This window comes from Cydia strobilella, chromosome 2 (genome assembly GCF_947568885.1).
Source record: "Cydia strobilella chromosome 2, ilCydStro3.1, whole genome shotgun sequence".
In the NCBI taxonomy this organism is placed as follows: domain Eukaryota; kingdom Metazoa; phylum Arthropoda; class Insecta; order Lepidoptera; family Tortricidae; genus Cydia; species Cydia strobilella.
The window spans coordinates 2,022,645-2,040,928 of record NC_086042.1 but is presented as its reverse complement, the minus strand read 5'-3'; the positions used below and the strand labels follow the sequence as shown (position 1 = coordinate 2,040,928).

General features: G+C 39.2%; 2 protein-coding genes across 4 annotated transcripts in view; both read left to right on the top strand.

Annotated features, from left to right (window-relative positions):
* LOC134755351 (uncharacterized) overlaps nt 1-1,762 on the top strand; it is a 33,549-nt gene extending 31,787 nt beyond the window's left edge. For all 3 annotated transcript variants that reach the window (XM_063691879.1, XM_063691881.1, XM_063691880.1), the window contains exons 10-11: nt 12-139; nt 646-1,762. In XM_063691879.1, the coding sequence (XP_063547949.1) occupies nt 12-139; nt 646-749 (232 nt within the window). In that variant the 3' untranslated portion in view covers nt 750-1,762. The remainder of the gene's footprint in view (nt 1-11; nt 140-645) is intronic.
* A 9,535-nt stretch (nt 1,763-11,297) lies between these two features.
* LOC134755359 (synaptic vesicle glycoprotein 2A-like) lies at nt 11,298-18,096 on the top strand. The gene is made up of 10 exons (XM_063691896.1): nt 11,298-11,705; nt 11,881-12,042; nt 12,574-12,736; nt 13,578-13,699; nt 14,348-14,586; nt 14,880-15,028; nt 15,699-15,816; nt 16,635-16,927; nt 17,463-17,590; nt 17,831-18,096. The coding sequence occupies exons 1-10, from the start codon at nt 11,645-11,647 to the stop codon at nt 17,911-17,913; spliced, it is 1,518 nt and encodes a 505-aa protein (XP_063547966.1). The 5' UTR covers nt 11,298-11,644; the 3' UTR covers nt 17,914-18,096.
* The last annotated feature ends 188 nt before the right edge of the window (nt 18,097-18,284 follow it).

The following is an 18,284-nucleotide window of genomic DNA, read 5'->3' as shown; positions in this document are numbered from 1 at the left end:
TTTAATTACAGGGCTATGGCAATATGCTTGTCCATGATGATGGGCCGTGTCGGTTCTGTGGTGGGCTCCAACCTCATCGGCGTATTCATGAGGGTCAACTGCGGTATCAGTTTCTATCTCTTCGGAGGTCTTTTACTCGGTAAGTACCATGATGCTTTTTGAATACAGAAATACCGGTCTTATTACCTAGTCAAAAGTCCTCTATTTATACCTTTCCCGGCTTTAAAATCACTCTATGGTCTTCATCAGTCACTTTACCAAATTTGAAAACCGTTTGTAAAGTGTTGTCGAAAACAGGGCATTTGCTCCATATTCTGAGTTACTATAAAAGAAAATATCAATCACAATAGATGTGCCTGCATTAGGTATTTGTATGTAGAGTTCATATTAAATCACATTTACAACCGGGTTTATTGCGAATTTATTTTGTTACCTTTATTTACCAACGTTTTGACACAGGTTTCACTGGTCGTGGTCGCGGCTAACTGATGTCCCAGTAAAATGTCAAACCAGAGATTTGTGTAAATAAATTCTCTAAATAGACCCGGTTGTAAATGTGATTTAATATGTGTTCAAAAAGCTAAAGTTTTACATGTTATATTTGTAGAGTTCCCTTAACAAAACTTTCCAATTTCCCTTTTTCAGCATGCTGCGCAGTCTGCCTAACTCTTCCAGGAAAAAAGACACGCGTAAGACATACCAAAAAGAGCGTAGCACCGGCCCAAAATGAAACCCATGAACCAGTATGAAGCGGTCCATAACAGTATAACCACGAACCACTTCGTTTGTTCGTCTATTTGCCTCTCTGTCGCTCAAATATGGACGATAGAGAAGCAGATAACGAAATTATGATTTTCGATGTTCGCGGTAAGATCCTTAGATCTAACCTGGATTTTAGGAGGCTGTTGTATAGGCGTTGGTAGAGGTCGAGCAAAAGATGGCGTCGTGTCTTTTGATACCACGACAGGCGTGGCTCACTTCGTGATTTCGTCGCGTTGCTACAAGTACATGCGGGCCACACCAATTTTGGTGTCTAGCAGTAGTAGTTGCCGCGCACCGCTATGGAACGGAGCGGACGCTTGCTCGTAATAGACGCGTTTTGTTAGAGAGTGAACCTTCTGTACCTAGTACTATTGTTTATTCTGTGACCAAGGTGAAAGAATTTCTGTGGGAATATGTTGAAAAGTAGCAAGCACGCTATAGGTTATTAGGTTTTCGCGGGCTTGGTTTCCGCAACTCGACGTCATATATTGCGCCTATTTTGCGTGATGGGTTGACGGCACTATTCTTGCCAACCCAACTCTTCCAGGAAGCCTAGCAGACCCTTGATGTTGCCGACGACTTCTGGGTATTGTGCCCGGTATTGTGCCCGGTATTGTGCCCGGTATTCTGCCACCGCTGGACATTCGAGGATGACGTGGGCGGCTGTCTCTTCTGCCTCCATGCATGCCCTGCAAAGGGGGCTATCTGTACAGCAAGCACCCTAATAGTTAATAGTATGACAGTTGAATATCTATAAATAAATATCTATTTTTGCAGCGTCAATAAATTTCTTATATTTTAATTTATAGCATACAAAACGCCAGGAGCGCGACTATGCGATGTTCGGTGCATGTTATTATTAATTTCTTAGGTGATTTAAATTATTCTATCACAGTATGACTAAAATAAAATATATATTTTTCGGGAAAGGAAAACTTAGAAGCCGGCTGCTTAAGCAGAAATCCTGTACTAGAACCTAATGAAAATACAGCGGAACAATTAAAAAGTAATGACGCATCCGACGTCGGATCTCGACATTCCTCACTCGGTCCTCTCTGCCACTCGGATTTTATGCACAGCCTCCTTAGTGAGCGTTCATGTATCGGCACCGTACGTCATGGTGGGCAGAACACATTGGTTAAAGAGGCGAGTTTTCAGGCATTGTGGAATATTAACGGGTTTGTGGATGTCCGCTAGTTTATTGAATGCCGCCCAACCCAGCTAGATTCTCCCTTTTATGAACCCGAAAATATTTACTAAGGCCAGGATTACACTTGTAAATTTTACTTACGTAAGTAGGGACACAGCTATACTACAGAATGAGATATGAATATCGTTATCTCATTCTAGCAAATAGCTCTGCCCCTACTTACGTAAGTAAAACTTACAAGTGTAATCCTGGCCTTACATAAGTAATAATTAAAAAAACTTCTTATTTAAGAGCTGTGCTCTTGTCGGTGGAGCAATCTCCAACTCGTCCGGTCTTCTGCCAACTCCTTAACCTTCTGCTATGACACGACCTGAACCTTTTCTTTTATTTGGTTGAAATAATTTTGTCTCGGTCTTCCTCTTCCTCTCTTTTCCTCTATTTTTCCTTCTATGATGTTCTTAAGGAACAGATCGTGTCGTAGCAGATGTCCAATTAGTACTCCTCTTCTATTTTATTATATTTCGATTCTCTTAAGCTATATCAGGCTAATGGTCGCGTACTGTGCTGTTTAAGAGGAATTTCCTCCCGTGTACGCTTCGGCTGTGGAATGAGCTCCCTGCCGAGGTTTTCCCGATGGGCTACAGTATGGGGTTCTTCAAAAAAGGAGTGTACAGGTTTTTAAAGGGTCGGCAACACGCGTTTAATATCTCCGGTGTGTAACTGCTTACCATCAGGCGGGCCGTATGCTAAAAATATATCATAAAAATCAACCGTGGGGTCATTTGACGCCACGCATATGAGGGGTCCATTATTGAGGGTTGACGCACGCGACGCCCTTATTCCGATACGATTCACGCTGACCCTAAAATGTTGAAGAAGCAAATAAAAGGTTGGTAAAATATCTAAAACTGTAATACGCTTAAAAGTAAAAAAAATACTTTTCAACACTCCGCCTGGTAAAGGCTCTCTTGATTGTTCAAACTAATGAGAAAGTTGCATTTTATCCACATGTGGGACAAAGTAAATTGATGCAAATTTCGAGTTGTTTTCTTATGTTGGCTGGTAGAATTGACTTTTAAATGATGATTTTGATTTGAACGATAAATATTTAATAACGTTCATTTGGCTTTGTTTATTGTTTGATTTTGTTTGATATATAGGTATTTTACAGTTAGTACTTTCCTCGCGTTGGTGTGGTGAAAAGTACTTTAAACTTGGGCTTTTAAAAAGTTTAACAATGCACAAATTTTTTGGGCAGTCGTTTAAGATACCAACCCATTAAAAAAATGGTGCACCTACTTGTAGACACTTTACAATTTATGAAAAAGTTACTATAATTTTATTACGCCATAGTTATTATGATATAGGAATATCAGCTTTTTTTCGATTCGATTAGTTAAATTTTATAAACCAGGTACAATGCAATGCAAAAGTAACTATGCAACTGTTAATACATAAATAAGGTCGTGTATGGATAATTTTCAACATCTGTACCATACATATCTGAACTATAAATACATAAATGCATTTATTTTATTAAAACTGTCACAGATTGTTAAACCGATAAATTTAAAGTGCCCACGAATGATTAGCAGGTAGCGGATAGTAAATTGAATTAGAAATAAATACACTTAGAATTATATACTCGTACTTATAAGTAGATATTTTAGTAGGAAAACAAATAAAGAGGTACTTTTATTCGACTTCGTCGACCGGTCTGGCCTAGTGGGTAGTGACCCTGCCTGTGAAGCCGATGGTCCTGGGTTCGAATCCCGGTAAGGGCATTTATTTGTGTGATGAGCACAGATATTTGTTTCTGAGTCATGGATGTTTTCTATGTATTTAAGTATTTATATATTATATATATCGTTGTCTGAGTACCCATAACACAAGCCTCCTTGGGCTTACCGTGGGACATAGTCAATCTGTGTAAGAATGTCCTATAATATTTATTTATTTATTATTTTATGTCAGGGCATAATATGGCAATTTATGCGACGTTGTATCTGACACCTAGTGTATTGAAAAAAATACTTTGTATCATTGACTTAACGTTCAAATTGTGTTGAACGACTGTCAATAAATATTATAATGATATTTTTACACCTAGCAATGAATGTTCTGTGATGTTTTTGTACTTATAAATGTAAGGCCTCATTCTCACGAGCGCTTTTTCAACGCGCGTTAAAAAACCGCTTGAATCTGCCCGCACGCTAGATTCGATTTAAATACCAAGGCTTAAAGTTGATAATCCAACAACGCTTGATAAAAAGCGCTACCGCCATCGTGTGAATAAATACACATTTGTGTCATTCAAACGCATTTTTAACGAGCGTTGAAACAGCGCTAATGAGAATGAGGCCTAAGTACTTAATATATTAGTTTAATTGTAATTACTATAGCTAGTATGACTGTTCTAATTTATAGTAATAAGCACTATGTTACATGCACTTGTTATTTGTTCACAAACATTGTACAGTCGCCATCAGATATATCAGAGCGCCCGAGGTGCTCAAAATACTGAACACGCACTCTAACGCCTTGACAATAGAGATGTGTTCAGATATTTGTGAGCACCTCGGGCGCTCCGATATATCTGATGGCGACTGTACCTCATAGTTAATTATAGCAAAATTATATAGGGACAGATATTAATAAATTATTTAAACTATTAGATATGATTTTTATTTACTTAAGATAAAATAAAATAAACCTCAAATTTTCGCTGAACATTAAATCTTTAGCTCATGATCATGATTAATGTGGATCTTACACATTAGCGTCTTTTGAGCGTAACTGTAGGTACGTAAATGTACCGACGTTCAAAGTTATCCACCCGCCGGAAGATCAGCGCTGACCTTCGGGTCAGCATTATGCTGAGGCGAGACCATTTCGTGGTAACCTTCAACTCCTACCTATTTTATAAGTTCCTATAGCTTTAGTTATACTTTTGTATGTAATTTTAGTTCTAAGTTTATCACGAATAAAACATTTGATTGATTGATTGAAGTTATTGGTCAAAAAGATAGATATAACTCCGTAATAGATGGATACAGTCTAAGAAAAAAAAAGTGCCTCGAAAATCACGAAAATTTTATTCTCGATCAGATGGCGCCACTACCTTTGGCCTACTCTCGTATAGAGGGTGTTGACGTGTTTATGTTATTTAACAATTTTAACGCATATCAGTGAAAGGACATGGGTCAAATCATATAAAAATAATTAATGCAAATAAAAAAAACATTTATCCATATTTAAATACATTTTATCGTTATTTTATAAATCTTCATTTTTAGTTTTAAAGTGTGCCGATAGATTTACTGTGGTTACAAAATTTACTATGACAGTACCGCTCTATCGTATTATATCCTCTTTGGTTAAATTAAACTACCTAAGGAAAAAAGTTGTTTAGTTGTTTGAGCCGTTTTGGGGTATTATTGATCAGTATTGTAACTATTTGGCGTTTTCTAAATTCTGAGGTAACAAATAAAAATTAACCTTAACCTCTTTTTTTTAAAGTCTCTATACTGTGTCACCGGTGGAAAAACACAATGTAGAAACAATTCATGGCGCACCACGTGTTTCACCGCGTGCCTTCAACAACGTATCAAGGAGCCCATTCAAGACACTTGTTGCTCTGCGCACTGAAAATGCGCACTCGTGACAACCTGAAAACCAGATAATCTGAAATCCAGGAAACTCCAGACCGCCCTACAGAACGGAAGTCGAAGGTCTACATCCGGGAAAACCTGGAGGAGGGCAGGAAAATTTCAGATATTGTGGGCGGCGGTACCAGGAGCACATATCGTGGAAGACATGGCGTAGCTAGGCGTTGCACGCATGCGTTGGCGTATCGATTTTCTCACCCCCAGGGGTTAGGAATGGAGATACGAATCACGCCGCGGGCGATAGGGTATTTTTTGAACTATTTTATTTAGGCAGAACGCACTGCGATTAATTTCTTGCGGTTTGAGAACCGCAGAAAGTGTAACGTACGGCATGCTTCATAAGAGCACGCACTTGCAAGACTGAAACCGCAAGAAATTAATCGCCGACATCGCAGTACGTTATATTAATATTATTTCTTTTATTTCATTGTATTCTGAATACTTTTAAAGAAAATCAAATAGTATAAGTAATCATAGTTTTCTTAGAAACGTTTAAGATATCATGCATTAGAATTGCCGTATCATGAAATAGATTTTCTTTCGCGAATCCTCGTAAAAGAATGCGGCAAACCTCTCGAATATCATATGGCCCTAGTACCTCAGATGTCGTGGAAACTTGTCTGAACAGATCTCAAACTGTTTTCCATTTGGAAATCTTAATGGTAGAAGGTTTAAGAATGTTAATTAAAGAAAATATCAAAAGAAAATGTGGCTTTTTCTTATTTCTTTCATGTTTCTTCATAGACACTTTTTTCCTGTGTATTGGTCTAAGAAAATGTTAAAGGTTCTCCCCATTTCTAGAGGGTCTTTTCCCGCCAAAAATGAATGGTTCTAATCGAATCTTCGAAATGTCTATTATATTGGGGTTTTGAAGGCAAAGGAGATGTGACGGATCCGCCATTTTAGTCAGAATTACCAGGGTACGAGGAACAAGTAGGAGGTTATCGATTTTCCGACCACGTGTGAATAGGACGGCTATAGTTTGTCGCTGCCACCCTAGGCAACCCCTAAAATAAAGTTTTGGATTAGTTTTGTTGACGATTTTATAAGAAACTTTGTTTTAAGTACCCCGACGAAAAAGAGGAGTGTTAAAAATTTTGCTTTGTGTGTGTCTGTCTGTGACACGTGACACCGTAGCTCTTAAACGGGTAAACCGATTTATTGCGTTTTTTTTAAAGTAGGTTTTTTAGCGCTAGTTCTTAGACATGTTTTATCAAAAAAAAATCTATTCATTTGTTTCATTACGTTGGGGTTTAAGTATTTTATTTTAAATATCACTCTATAGAAGTATAGACTAACCTGAGGCAGTAACTGCGTTCTTGTTAAGAATTAAATTTTCACCTCAGCAGCTCGAACAAGCCTACTTTCGTCACTCCCTGGAGTGAGGAAAGTGCGACTTTCCTCACTCCAGGGAGTGAAACAATGTAGCTTTTTAATTTAGTGAAGGCCATGAACTTCATACTTTTATTACATTTTTTTTATGGTACGGTACGGTACGGTACGGTACAGTACTGTCCGGTCCGGTCCGGTTCGGTCCGGTCCGGTTCGGTACGGTACGGTCCGGTACGGTACGGTCCGGTCCGGTACGGTACGGTCTGGTCCGGTCCGGTCCGGTCCGGTACTGTACTGTCCGGTCCGGTACGGTACGGTACGGTCCGGTCAGGTCCGGTCCGGTCCGGTCTCGTAACGTATCGTATCGTATCGTATCGTACATAATACTTTTTTTTTCTGTTTATTCTGTGTAATTCGGAATACATTTTAACCTTTAATATGTTCTCACTACTGAGGTGAAAAATTATGTGTGCAACACGAGAGAAAAGTTATTTTACATCTCGTGTTTTTGAGTCCCTCGCTACGCTCAAGATTCTACCTTAGAATCACTCGCTTCGCTCGTGATTCAATTATAGAATTTTTCGCTTTCTCGGGACTCAAAATAAACACTCGCAAGAAAAACCAACTTTCCTCTCTTGTTGCACAAATAACTATTGTTGTTACTTATTTATAAATTATTCCCTTATTATTTATTAAGAGTCCCCGGCAAGCTCGGCTCTCCATACAAACGTAGTTTTCATTTTAAAACGACTATCTAGATTGCTCTGAAACTGTGTACTTACAATAGGATAAGGTATATCTAGGTCTGTAATTAGTTTATGTAGGTTCAGATACAATAGTTAAAAAAATACAGCGAATTTAAGTTTTTCATACAAAACTTGTTTTTGCTCTATATCGTTTGTTTTATAGGTATATACTAGAGTTATATAAACTAATTACAGACCTAGATATATATACCTTATACCTTCATGTCATTGTATGTGCAAAGTTTCATAACAAACCAACACACACGTAGGTAGTTTTAAAATGAGAACAAAACTCAGTTTGTATGGGAAGGTGAAATTCGGCTGAGCTTGCCGAGGACTTAATCCTCCAAGGTTTCACAGTAGCACAGGGCGGAACGGCACGTCTGTACACGCGTCATGCGTCATAGTGTGAGTAAGTTGTTTAAAAATAGTACTGAGCGGCCGGCAAACGGCCGTCAATCTGGTGTCGCGGGACGAGGGCATTCGAGTCGGGGCGGGGCGGTGCGTGGCCGTTCTGTATGATAAGTAATACTATTACTTATTCTGTGACAGTAGTTCCTACTGCACTTGCCAAAGATAGATATAACTCCGTAATAGATGGATACAGTCTAAGGAAAAAACGTGCCTCGAAAATCACGAAAATTTGATTCTCGATCAGATGGCGCCACTAGTTTTGGCCTACACTCGTATAGAGGGCGTTGACTGTTTCGTTTGTTATTTATAATTTTAACGCATACCAGTGAAAGAACATGGGTCAAAATCATATAAAAATAATTAATGCAAATTAAAAAATCATTTATCCATATTTAAATACATTTTATCGTATTTTTATAAATATTTATTTTTAGTTTTAAAGTGTGTCGACAGATGGCAGTGAATTTACTGGGGTTACAAAATTTACTATGACAGTAACGCTCTAGTATAAGTTACTCTATGGCACTTGCGATTCCGAAAACATGCACTTCTTTCCCAAATTTAAATTTAAAATAGAATAAGGTATGTTCGGGTAAATCCGACTACTTAAAATTGTCGGAAGGATAGTAATTTGACGGAATACTCGTAACTTTTTTTCATATGTTAAGTATTCGGAATGACCCTAATGGGACCCACTGACTAAATATCAGTCCGCCGGACGATATCGGCCTGTCAGTTAGAACAAAAATTTGACAGCTCCGAACAACTGACAGACCGATATCGTCCGGCGGACTGATAGTCAGTGGGGCCCTTAATACACCCTATACGTATTATGAAGTCAAAAATCAGGAAAAAGAAATTAGTTAAAACTCCTATGAATTCCGACTTCAAAATTATATATTCCCCACTCGAATTTCTACCAAACTACTCGATCCTTAAGTACTGGGGATACACCGATGATTATTGATTATTAACAGCGTGATTAAACTGAATAATAACCACTAGAGATAACCTCAAGTGGCTTCAATGACACGCTTAGGTATTTTTGTTTCCTGGTTTCATAGAGTAATGATCTGTAACTAGACTAGCCAAACAGCTACTCTCTGTGAAACGTCAAAACGATTCGTTAAGGTCAATGTGGAGACCCAGGTAGCATTAAACATCATTATGACATCCGTTACGTCATAATTCTGTTCTGTAACATAACATAGCCTGTAAGTTAATACTAACAACTATGGACTGTAACTGTCTGAAAATTATTTTTTTTATTTATTATAATGACGTCGTAAAGACCTCATTATGACGTCGCTGACGTCACTGCTACCTGGAGAAGACCGTCTACAGGCTCTTTCATCGCTTTTAAGTCTTGCGTTTGTACTCATACTCCACTTGCAGAAGTAAGTACAGTCAAAGATAGATATAACTCCGTAATAGATGGATACAGTCTAAGGAAAAAAACGTGCCTCGAAAATCACGAAAATTTGATTCTCGATTAGATGGCGCCACTACCTTTGGCCTACTCTCGTATAGAGGGCGTTGACGGTTTCGTTTGTTATTTACAATTTTAACGCATATCAGTGAAAGAACGTGGGTCAAAATCATATAAAAATAATTAATGCAAATAAAAAAAACAGTTATCCATATTTAAATACATTTTCACGTATTTTTATAAATCTTCATTTTTAGTTTTAAAGTATGTCGATAGATGGCAGTGAATTTACAGTGGTTACAAAATTTACTATGACAGTACCGCTCTATCTTATTATATCCTCTTTGGCAATAGGTAAATTGTGTGGTGATTTTTACATTATTTTAAATATCTTGGATTTTATAGTAGTAACTGCCTTATTTTATAGTAAAAATTGTATATTTTTTATTGGAACAAATAAATATAAGATAAGATAAGATAAGATAAGATAATATATGATAAGATATCAAAACTTATAAACTAAATGTAATGGTAACTAAATTATAGTATCCTAAACCTAAACTTCACTAGGTCGTCGCTTCATCTTGTTGGAGGCCTACAGGTCGCCGGAATTCGGTGGATGCGAGCGGCACAAGATCGGTCGGAGTGGCGAGCCTTGGGGGAGGCCTATGTCCAGCAGTGGACGTCTATCGGCTGACATGATGATGATGATGATGGTGATGAAGCCTAAACTAAAATAAAAATTCACCCCTCGGCAAGGTGCCGTAGATGCTGGCAGCATTATCCCGCTGAATTGCAATACTAATGCGCTATGCGAGGAAGCTGCCAGCCCTACGGTCCCCAAATTAAATTAAATTGATTGTGCCGAAACAGAAGAATCGTGGAATATAAGGAGACCAATACAGGCTATAACTCTTCTCTTTCCACACAGACTCTAGTTAGAAATTAGAAGTAACAAAATGTGATGCCATAATTTTGGGTCGTTCTATAGCGATCTCATTCCCCTGGCTATACCTATTCGCAAATTGACATATTCCCAGGAGATTGGCTAAAAAATAAGTGCATTCCCGTTGCCAGGGAGGTTTCGGGATTATACTGAGCAACTTTTACTATGGGACCAACGACAAATCGCGAAAAAAAATTACCCTTCCAAAGAAAATGGACCAGCCAAAATGTACGAAACAGTCAAATTTATTTTCGCGATTTCGGGGTTGATCCCATAGTAAAAGTTGCTCAGTATAATCCCAAAACCTCCCTGGCAACGGAAATGCACTTTTTTTAGCCACCATATATATGGTTATGGTATGGTTATGGGTATGGTAGTACATCCTGGAAGGCAAAATTGAAAAGACGAGAGGCAGTGGAAAGCCTAGAATAACATATCTGAGCCAAGTAAAAGAGAATGCATCGTACGAGCAAATCAAAAGACTGGCTCAGGAAAGAAAGGACTGGCAATTACTCCACCGACAAGAGCAAATGATGATGATGATATATGGTTGTAGATGGAACTTGGCACGGGTTACACAGTCACCAAAAATGAGATGCCAATAAAGTGGCATCTGAGAATTTGCTAATAGGTATGGCCAGGGTAATGAGATTTTTGTAGAATGACGCTTCTACATTCTACTCTATCTTAGTCTTTATCAGGGAGAGTGAATGGGAATAATGAAGTATTTAACTGAAGTCACGCTTGTATGTTTGTTAGTAACTGTCTACGATTCAACACGTAGGTAAACACCTTTTCAGTGCTTACAGTGCATTGAATTCAATGCGGTATTAAAAGAAAATATGGTGTTGTTTTTCTTAACAGTTGTAATCTGTTCATTAGATTAATATGTAGTTTTAAATTACGACTAAGTAATTAACCAATTACTACACTAATATTAAGCCGATTCGGCTATAAAGTGTGTAAAAAATTGACATAATACCACGGTCAAAATTTGGAAAAGATCTTTCCAATTTTTTTAAAAATATTTTATATTATGTTAAAATGTTATATTAACAAAAACCTACCATAGCCGAAGTGTTGATGAATTTCAGCAGTATCTAATAAAAATAATCCGAAAAAAAAAGTTTTAAATTTAATAAGTTAAAATAGAAAGTGAATTAAATACGAGTACAGTTTTGTGTGGTTTTGTTCAATATGGATAACACGAGAGTTTCTAGTCGAAAATGTGGATTTGATGCAGCGTTAGAATTAACTGGTAAGTTTAATATACTTATTTAACTAAAGTAATATTTACTACAGATGTGCATTTGGGCAAGATACAAAAAGTTTCCAAAAAGTTAGAAAGTACTCGGAAATTTCAAGAAAATTTTACAAGATTTTAGATAAAGAAAACATATGGGTTACCGACCTTAACCAACTTGATGTTGCAGGCTTTGGAAAATACAACATGGCAATGCTGAGCTCATGTTGCCTCCTAATCCTAGCCATGTACCTGGACATCTTCGGCTTCTCAGTGATCCTGCCAGCAGCAGCTTGTGACCTGGCGCTCTCTACTAGTCAGCAGGGTTTGCTGTCTGCTGTGCCTCTCATAGGTCGGTTATCGTAAACTCGACAAGTCCCATTATATTAAATATGAATACCTATATGTGTACAGTTTTAACTTTTAACACATTCCCGCGCTCGATAACACTGTCCCGTTTTCTCATCTTGAAAATGAAGAGCTTGTGCGAAGAGTGTAACCGAAATGTGCAAACTTGGACTACAGATGGCACTCAGCAATTTAAAACAGATAAAATACTAATGTGGTTGTTCGCGAAAGAGAATTAAATCCAAAACGCACTATTCCCGCCGTACTTACTTTGTGCTTAAACTAAATTTCCATTCTTTATCAACGAAGTCGGACAGCATGTTTATGTTGTGCATCACTCCGGACAACAACAGCTACAATACTTATACAAATTTTCATTTGTAAATGAGCGTTGGACGCGCATTTGGCGAGGGGCGTTTTGGCCAGTGTTTCCGATTAAGACTTGTAGAAAGAATTGTGTCTTGTGGCTTATTAAAATACGCCCCTACGCCCCCTACTCACATCTTCCAGTGTTCTTACCAGCCATACTTCTCAGGTGTAATGGTGTCTTCATACGCATGGGGCCTATGCGCGGACACTCGCGGCCGCCGCTGGACCCTGCTACTGGCGATGCCCATTGGAGCAGTTCTCAATCTGGCTGCAAGCATGGCTCCTGGTTACCGGAGTCTGGCGATACTGAAGTTCCTCTCTGCTGGATTGTAAGTAATTACTTATTTCTCAATCAGGTAACTTTATAAGTGATGGTTCTGTTTTATGCATTGGATTGGATTGCTACTGACTGGCTATATCCATCGAAGCAGTTCTTAACCTGGTTGCAAGCATGGCTCCTGGTTACCAGCGCCTCATCATTTAGCCTTTAGACGCCCACTGCTGAGCATAGGCCTCTCTTCGTGTACGCCACTTATCCCTGTCCTGGGCTAGTCTCATCCAAAAGTGCCCTGCGATTTTTCGAACGTCATCCACCCAACGAGCCAACGGACGCCAGGCGCTTCTTTCATCCGAAAGCGGCCACCAATCCGTCAACATTTTGGTCCACCTGTCATCACTCTGCCTGGCAACATGTCCCGCCCTACTCCATTTAAGCTTGGTAATGACGTCACCCACATCTCGCACCTTGGTGCGGCGTCGGATCTCGACATTCCTCACTCGGTTTTGAAGTTTGATGCCGAGCATGGCGCGCTCTCTGTGCTACTCGTATTTTATGCACAGCCTCCTCCTTTGTGAGTGTCCATGTCTCGGCACCGTATGTCATGGTGGGCAGGACAAATTGATTAGAGGCGAGTTTTCAGGCATTGTGGAACGTTATCAGATTTAAGTATGTCTGCTAGTTTCTTGAATGCTGCCCATCCCAGCTGCATTCTCCTGGAGATCTCCAGCGCCTAGAGGTGTTGAAGTTCCTCAAGTAGTAACTGCTCCAGTGTGAAGCATGACTTCTGATAGCTCTGAAGAAGGTTCTTTTTGCAATGAAGAGCATCAAATAATGGAATTATTACCTGTATTTGTGATTTTATAAGCCAATGATCATAATAATTGTTTCAGTACATCTTCAGCGAATGCAGCAGCCTTTGTTCTGGTTGGTGAGACCACGCCTGCGAGACATCGAAGTCGATTCATATTCCTCATGGCCAGTGCCACCATGCTGGTGCAGTTCATCATTTGTGGTGAGCAATGGTCTCATTCCAGCACGCCGTCGACAAACGACATAGTTTCTGTGGAGGTTCGCGTACTTACCACACTTTGAGATTGAGAACCTTTGTGGTTTATGATCCTTAAGTTTTACTCAGTTAATCTGTGGTGTGTTCTTCGACTAGTATTGTCATTTCTCATTCTCATTCGTATTATATCCTGTTGCTTTCCGGAGGGTCCGGTGGGGCATAGCGATCTTCACTAGCTCCCATTCAACTCGTACCAATTCATTAGATTAGATTAGGTTTTATTTCACGATAAAAATTACACTATAAATTTGCGTCAACGTCAAAATGTTTCTCTTCTCATCATGATCGTCAAACATTACTTACTTCGCTTCATAGTCTGTCCCTATGTATGCTTAGATCTTTAAAACTACACAACGGATTTTGATGCGATTTTCACCTTTCAATAGAGTAATTCTTGAGGAATGTTTTAGTGTATAATTTGTAAAGGTTTTATGTAACCCGTGCGAAGCCGGGGCGGGTCGCTAGTACATAAATATATAAAATAAATTATATCTGCCAGCTGCCCCCCGTGTTTCATTATACCCGTTGTTCATGCTTTACCTCTGAACAGTAACAACTCCATTCTATTGAAATAATCTTGCTTTTCCCCAACAGTATTTGCCATCCCAGTCTTCAGCCTGACCTTCCGGTACCAAATCTCCTGGCTGTCCCTGGACTACCGGCCGTGGCGACTGCTGATGCAGATCATCAGCGTGCCTGGCATCATCGGCTGCCTGGGCATGCTGGTGCTGCTGGAGAGCCCCAAGTTCCTGCTCAGCAAGAACCAAGAGCAGGAGGCGGTGGAGGTGCTGAGGAGCATGCATGCGTGGAATACGGCTGGGAAGACGTTTCCTGTAAGTGTTTAAGGAACTAGCGGATGTCTCTTTAGAGTAGTAATAATAATTAAATACATTTTTCTTTTCATTGGGTTTCTTGTCTTAACTGGGTGCGTAGCCATCATGCCAATCGTTAACGCTCCGTAGCGGACGAAACTCAACTGTCACTGCTACACGGAAGAATGATAAAGAGACACAAAGCGTTTTGTTATCTTAGCAAAAACGAATGTCACCTTGGCTAGGCACAGCAGGGATGCTCAGACATCGGACCGTCGGTTCCATATGAGTATACCACGTAACCTTGTCTTCAGGTGGACGTGGTGTACATGGAAGAGTGTCTCCAAGTTGAAGCTTCATCATTCTTCCGTCGAATGTGGCAGCAGACGGCGCCACTGTTTAAGCCGCCACTTCTCAAGAACAACTTGAAACTGTACTACATTCTACTGTGCGCTTATATGACGTAAGAATTTTAAATTTATTTGCATATTCTATACAAAAAGTTTTACTTTAATTTGATTACGGGCTGATACTAAATTAAAACCGGACAAGTGCGAGTAGGACTGGCCCACCGAGGGTTCCGTACTTTTTAGGGTTCCGTACCTAAAGGGTAAAAACGGGACCCTATTACTAAGACTCCGCTGTCCGTCTGTCAGTCTGTCTAGTCTGTCACCAGGCTGTATCTCATGAACCGTGATAGCTAGACAGTTGAAATTTTCACAGATGATGTATTTCTGTTGCCGCTATAACAACAAATACTAAAAAGTAGAACCCTCGGTGCGCGAGTCCGACTCGCACTTGGCCGGTTTTTAGTATTTGCTGTTATAGCGGCAACAGAAATACATCTGTGAAAATTTCAACTGTCTAGCTATCACGGTTCATGAGATACAGCCTGGTGGCAGACGGACAGTGGAGTCTTAGTAATAGGGTCCCGTTTTTACCCTTTGAGTACGGAACCCTAACTAGTATTTAAAGCCCGACCAGAAATATATGATCATTGTCAAGAGGCCGCTGTTATTCTCATGTATGTGGTGACAGTAGGTATGAAAAATTTAGTTCCAATGAAATTCCGCAACATGGCGCGTGATCATATATTCCTGGTCAGGCTTTAGTAAATAACGAAATATTTTCAGGTCCACGGGCTACACGATGTGGGTGCCAACAATGACGAACGCATACTTCAACGGTGATGACAGCTCTGGACAAGCCTTCTGCACTGTGGCGAGTAAAGCCGCTTTATCTTCCAGCTCCGTAAGTAAAACTTAGAAAAGGGGCCCATTTCTCGAACGATATTAGACTAATATTATTAGTCCACGAACTGTCAAGCCGTATGGGTTACCATGGCAACGCACTAATAATATTAGACTCATACCGTTCGAGAAATGGGCCCCAGCCGGGCTAGCACATGATTGGCGCGAGAGTATCTCGCCGCGACATAAGACTACCCGTCCCCTTTTAATTCATACAGTTTGTAAAAGACAGGTAGTCTATCTCGCGGCGAGATACTGTCGCGCCAATCATGTGCTCGGCCTACTGGGGGGCTAGCCTAGATGGCACTTGTCGATAGAAAACGCTATTCGAAACTGAAAATAAATGATGTATGAAAATAGTCACGAGACTTCGTACCATCTGTTATCGCGACACTTTGGCGTTTGACCTGTGGGTCATATCCAGCTCAAAACTGAACGAGCTTTTAACTTTTAGCACAGAATAAGTAATAAGTATTACCATACAGAACGGCCACGCACCGCCCCGCCCCGACTCGAATTACCTCGCCCCGCGACAGCAGATTGACGGCCGTTTGCCGGCCGCTCAGAACTATTTTTAAGCAACTTACACTATATGACGCATGATGCGTGTACAGACGTGCCGTTCACACATAGAAACGCAAGTGATTTTTGATGTATAGCGTGTCCGCCCTGTGCTTTAAGTATGTCGTTGTAGCCATGGTTCAAGTTTCCCATGTTCCCGGGAAACAGAATTCGAATTCGTTGAATCCGCGCCCGTAACCAAACTATATGGCATTCCCTTTGTTACGAAAATATAGAATTTATTGAACTTTTTTTCAGGAATCAACAACAGACTGCGATAATGTTATTCAATCTCTCACTCTTTACGCCGTGATGTGTTACTCCGGAGCATCAGGAACTCTCAATGTCCTGCTCTCGTTTATAGTTGGTCCACTTGGAAAGAAGAGAACGACACTATTAGTCTTCGTCATCTCAGCATTGGCAGGAGTCACCTTGCTGTTTGTGAAAATTCCACTTTTAAGCATTGCGTTGTTCTATATATTTTTGTATGTGGCACTGATATTGGGCAATGTTAATACTTACTTGGTGGAGTTGAATCCTACATACTTAAGGTTTGTATATTTAACTAAACTATAAGTTATAACATAACATGTAACGAATTCATTGAGACAAGATTGAATTATGTTTTGAATAAATCTAATTTGCCGCTGTCATTAATGGCATTCTTTGTAAACGCGTTACACTTTGAGATTTGAAATAAATATATTTTTCGTTTATCGATTAAATCCAGGATAAAAAATTAAATATTCAAATTCAAATATTATTTATTTATAATCTGAAATTTTGTTTCTTTATTAAAATTAATGTTACATAGAATTTTAGTTTGAAATTTGTACTCATAGTAGTATCAATCGCTATAAACGCTTACAGTCAGGGTGACCAGCGCTCCAAATTGAAACCCGCCAATTATTTTGCAATACTTGATTATAGTTGGTCAAACCAAATTATCAGTAAATAAGAACAAAAACACTATACTCATCCTTTTCTTTTGGGTGCTAGTACTAGTATAAGACAAAGATAGTATGATTTTCTCTGTCTATGTTTGAAATGAGACAGTCCTTTGACATTCTTGTAACTTTTTTTCAGGGGTATGGCAACCTGTTTATCGGTGGTTGTAGCGCGAGGGTTCGGCTTCTTCAGTGTGCAGCTCATCGCCCAGCTACTAGCAGACTACTGTACTCCTATGATAAGTGGTTACGTAGTGCTGGTTGCAAGTAAATATATGAATGCTTTTCCTGTTTTGACGTATGATGTAGAAAAATTAAAGATTTCCTCGGAATGAGAGATAATAAGCTGGAAACTCGTATAAGTATACCTTTATTATTATATACGTCGACTTATTCAGGGAACCTGTAGAACGCCACAATGAAGGTGTATTCGAGTTTCCGGCTTAACATCTCTCATTTCGAGGTTGATACCCTTTGTATTAATGCATTTTTTTTTTATTGTTCCAGGTGGTCTAGTCGTTGCATTTTCCCTCCCTACAGATGTGAAAAAGAAAGATGACAAAATAATAGAAAGTCCGATAGAAGAATAAAAAACCAAATTATAGATATACTTAGTTAAACATATTTATTTTAATTATTTTAACAATTAAGATGTAATTAGTGCTAAGACATATCTAAATATACTATAAAAATAAAAGTTTTTATTCCACTATCCTTTGCTTTTAAAAATCATCAATAAAATATCAATTTAAACCACACTTAAACTATTTTAATTCTGTCTAGTCATTCAGGCTATCCATATATCGCTCGTCATCTTTCAGCCTTTCTTTGGACAGACAGTTTTGGTCTTTTAATCTTTCTAATTGTAAATTACTTTTTAGAGTCGGAACACGGAACGGAAGTTTAAATGCTAAGTACTACGTCAGGTATGGAGCTTATAGGGATATGTATGCATTCTTAC

Coding starts and splice junctions, on each gene's coding strand:
- LOC134755359 (XM_063691896.1), top strand. CDS start 11,645: ATGGATAACACGAGAGTTTCTAGTCGAAAATGTGGATTTGATGCAGCG. Junction 13,700..14,347: donor GGTGCAGTTCATCATTTGTG/GTGAGCAATGGT, acceptor TTTCCCCAACAG/TATTTGCCATCCCAGTCTTC. Junction 16,928..17,462: donor TTGAATCCTACATACTTAAG/GTTTGTATATTT, acceptor ACTTTTTTTCAG/GGGTATGGCAACCTGTTTAT.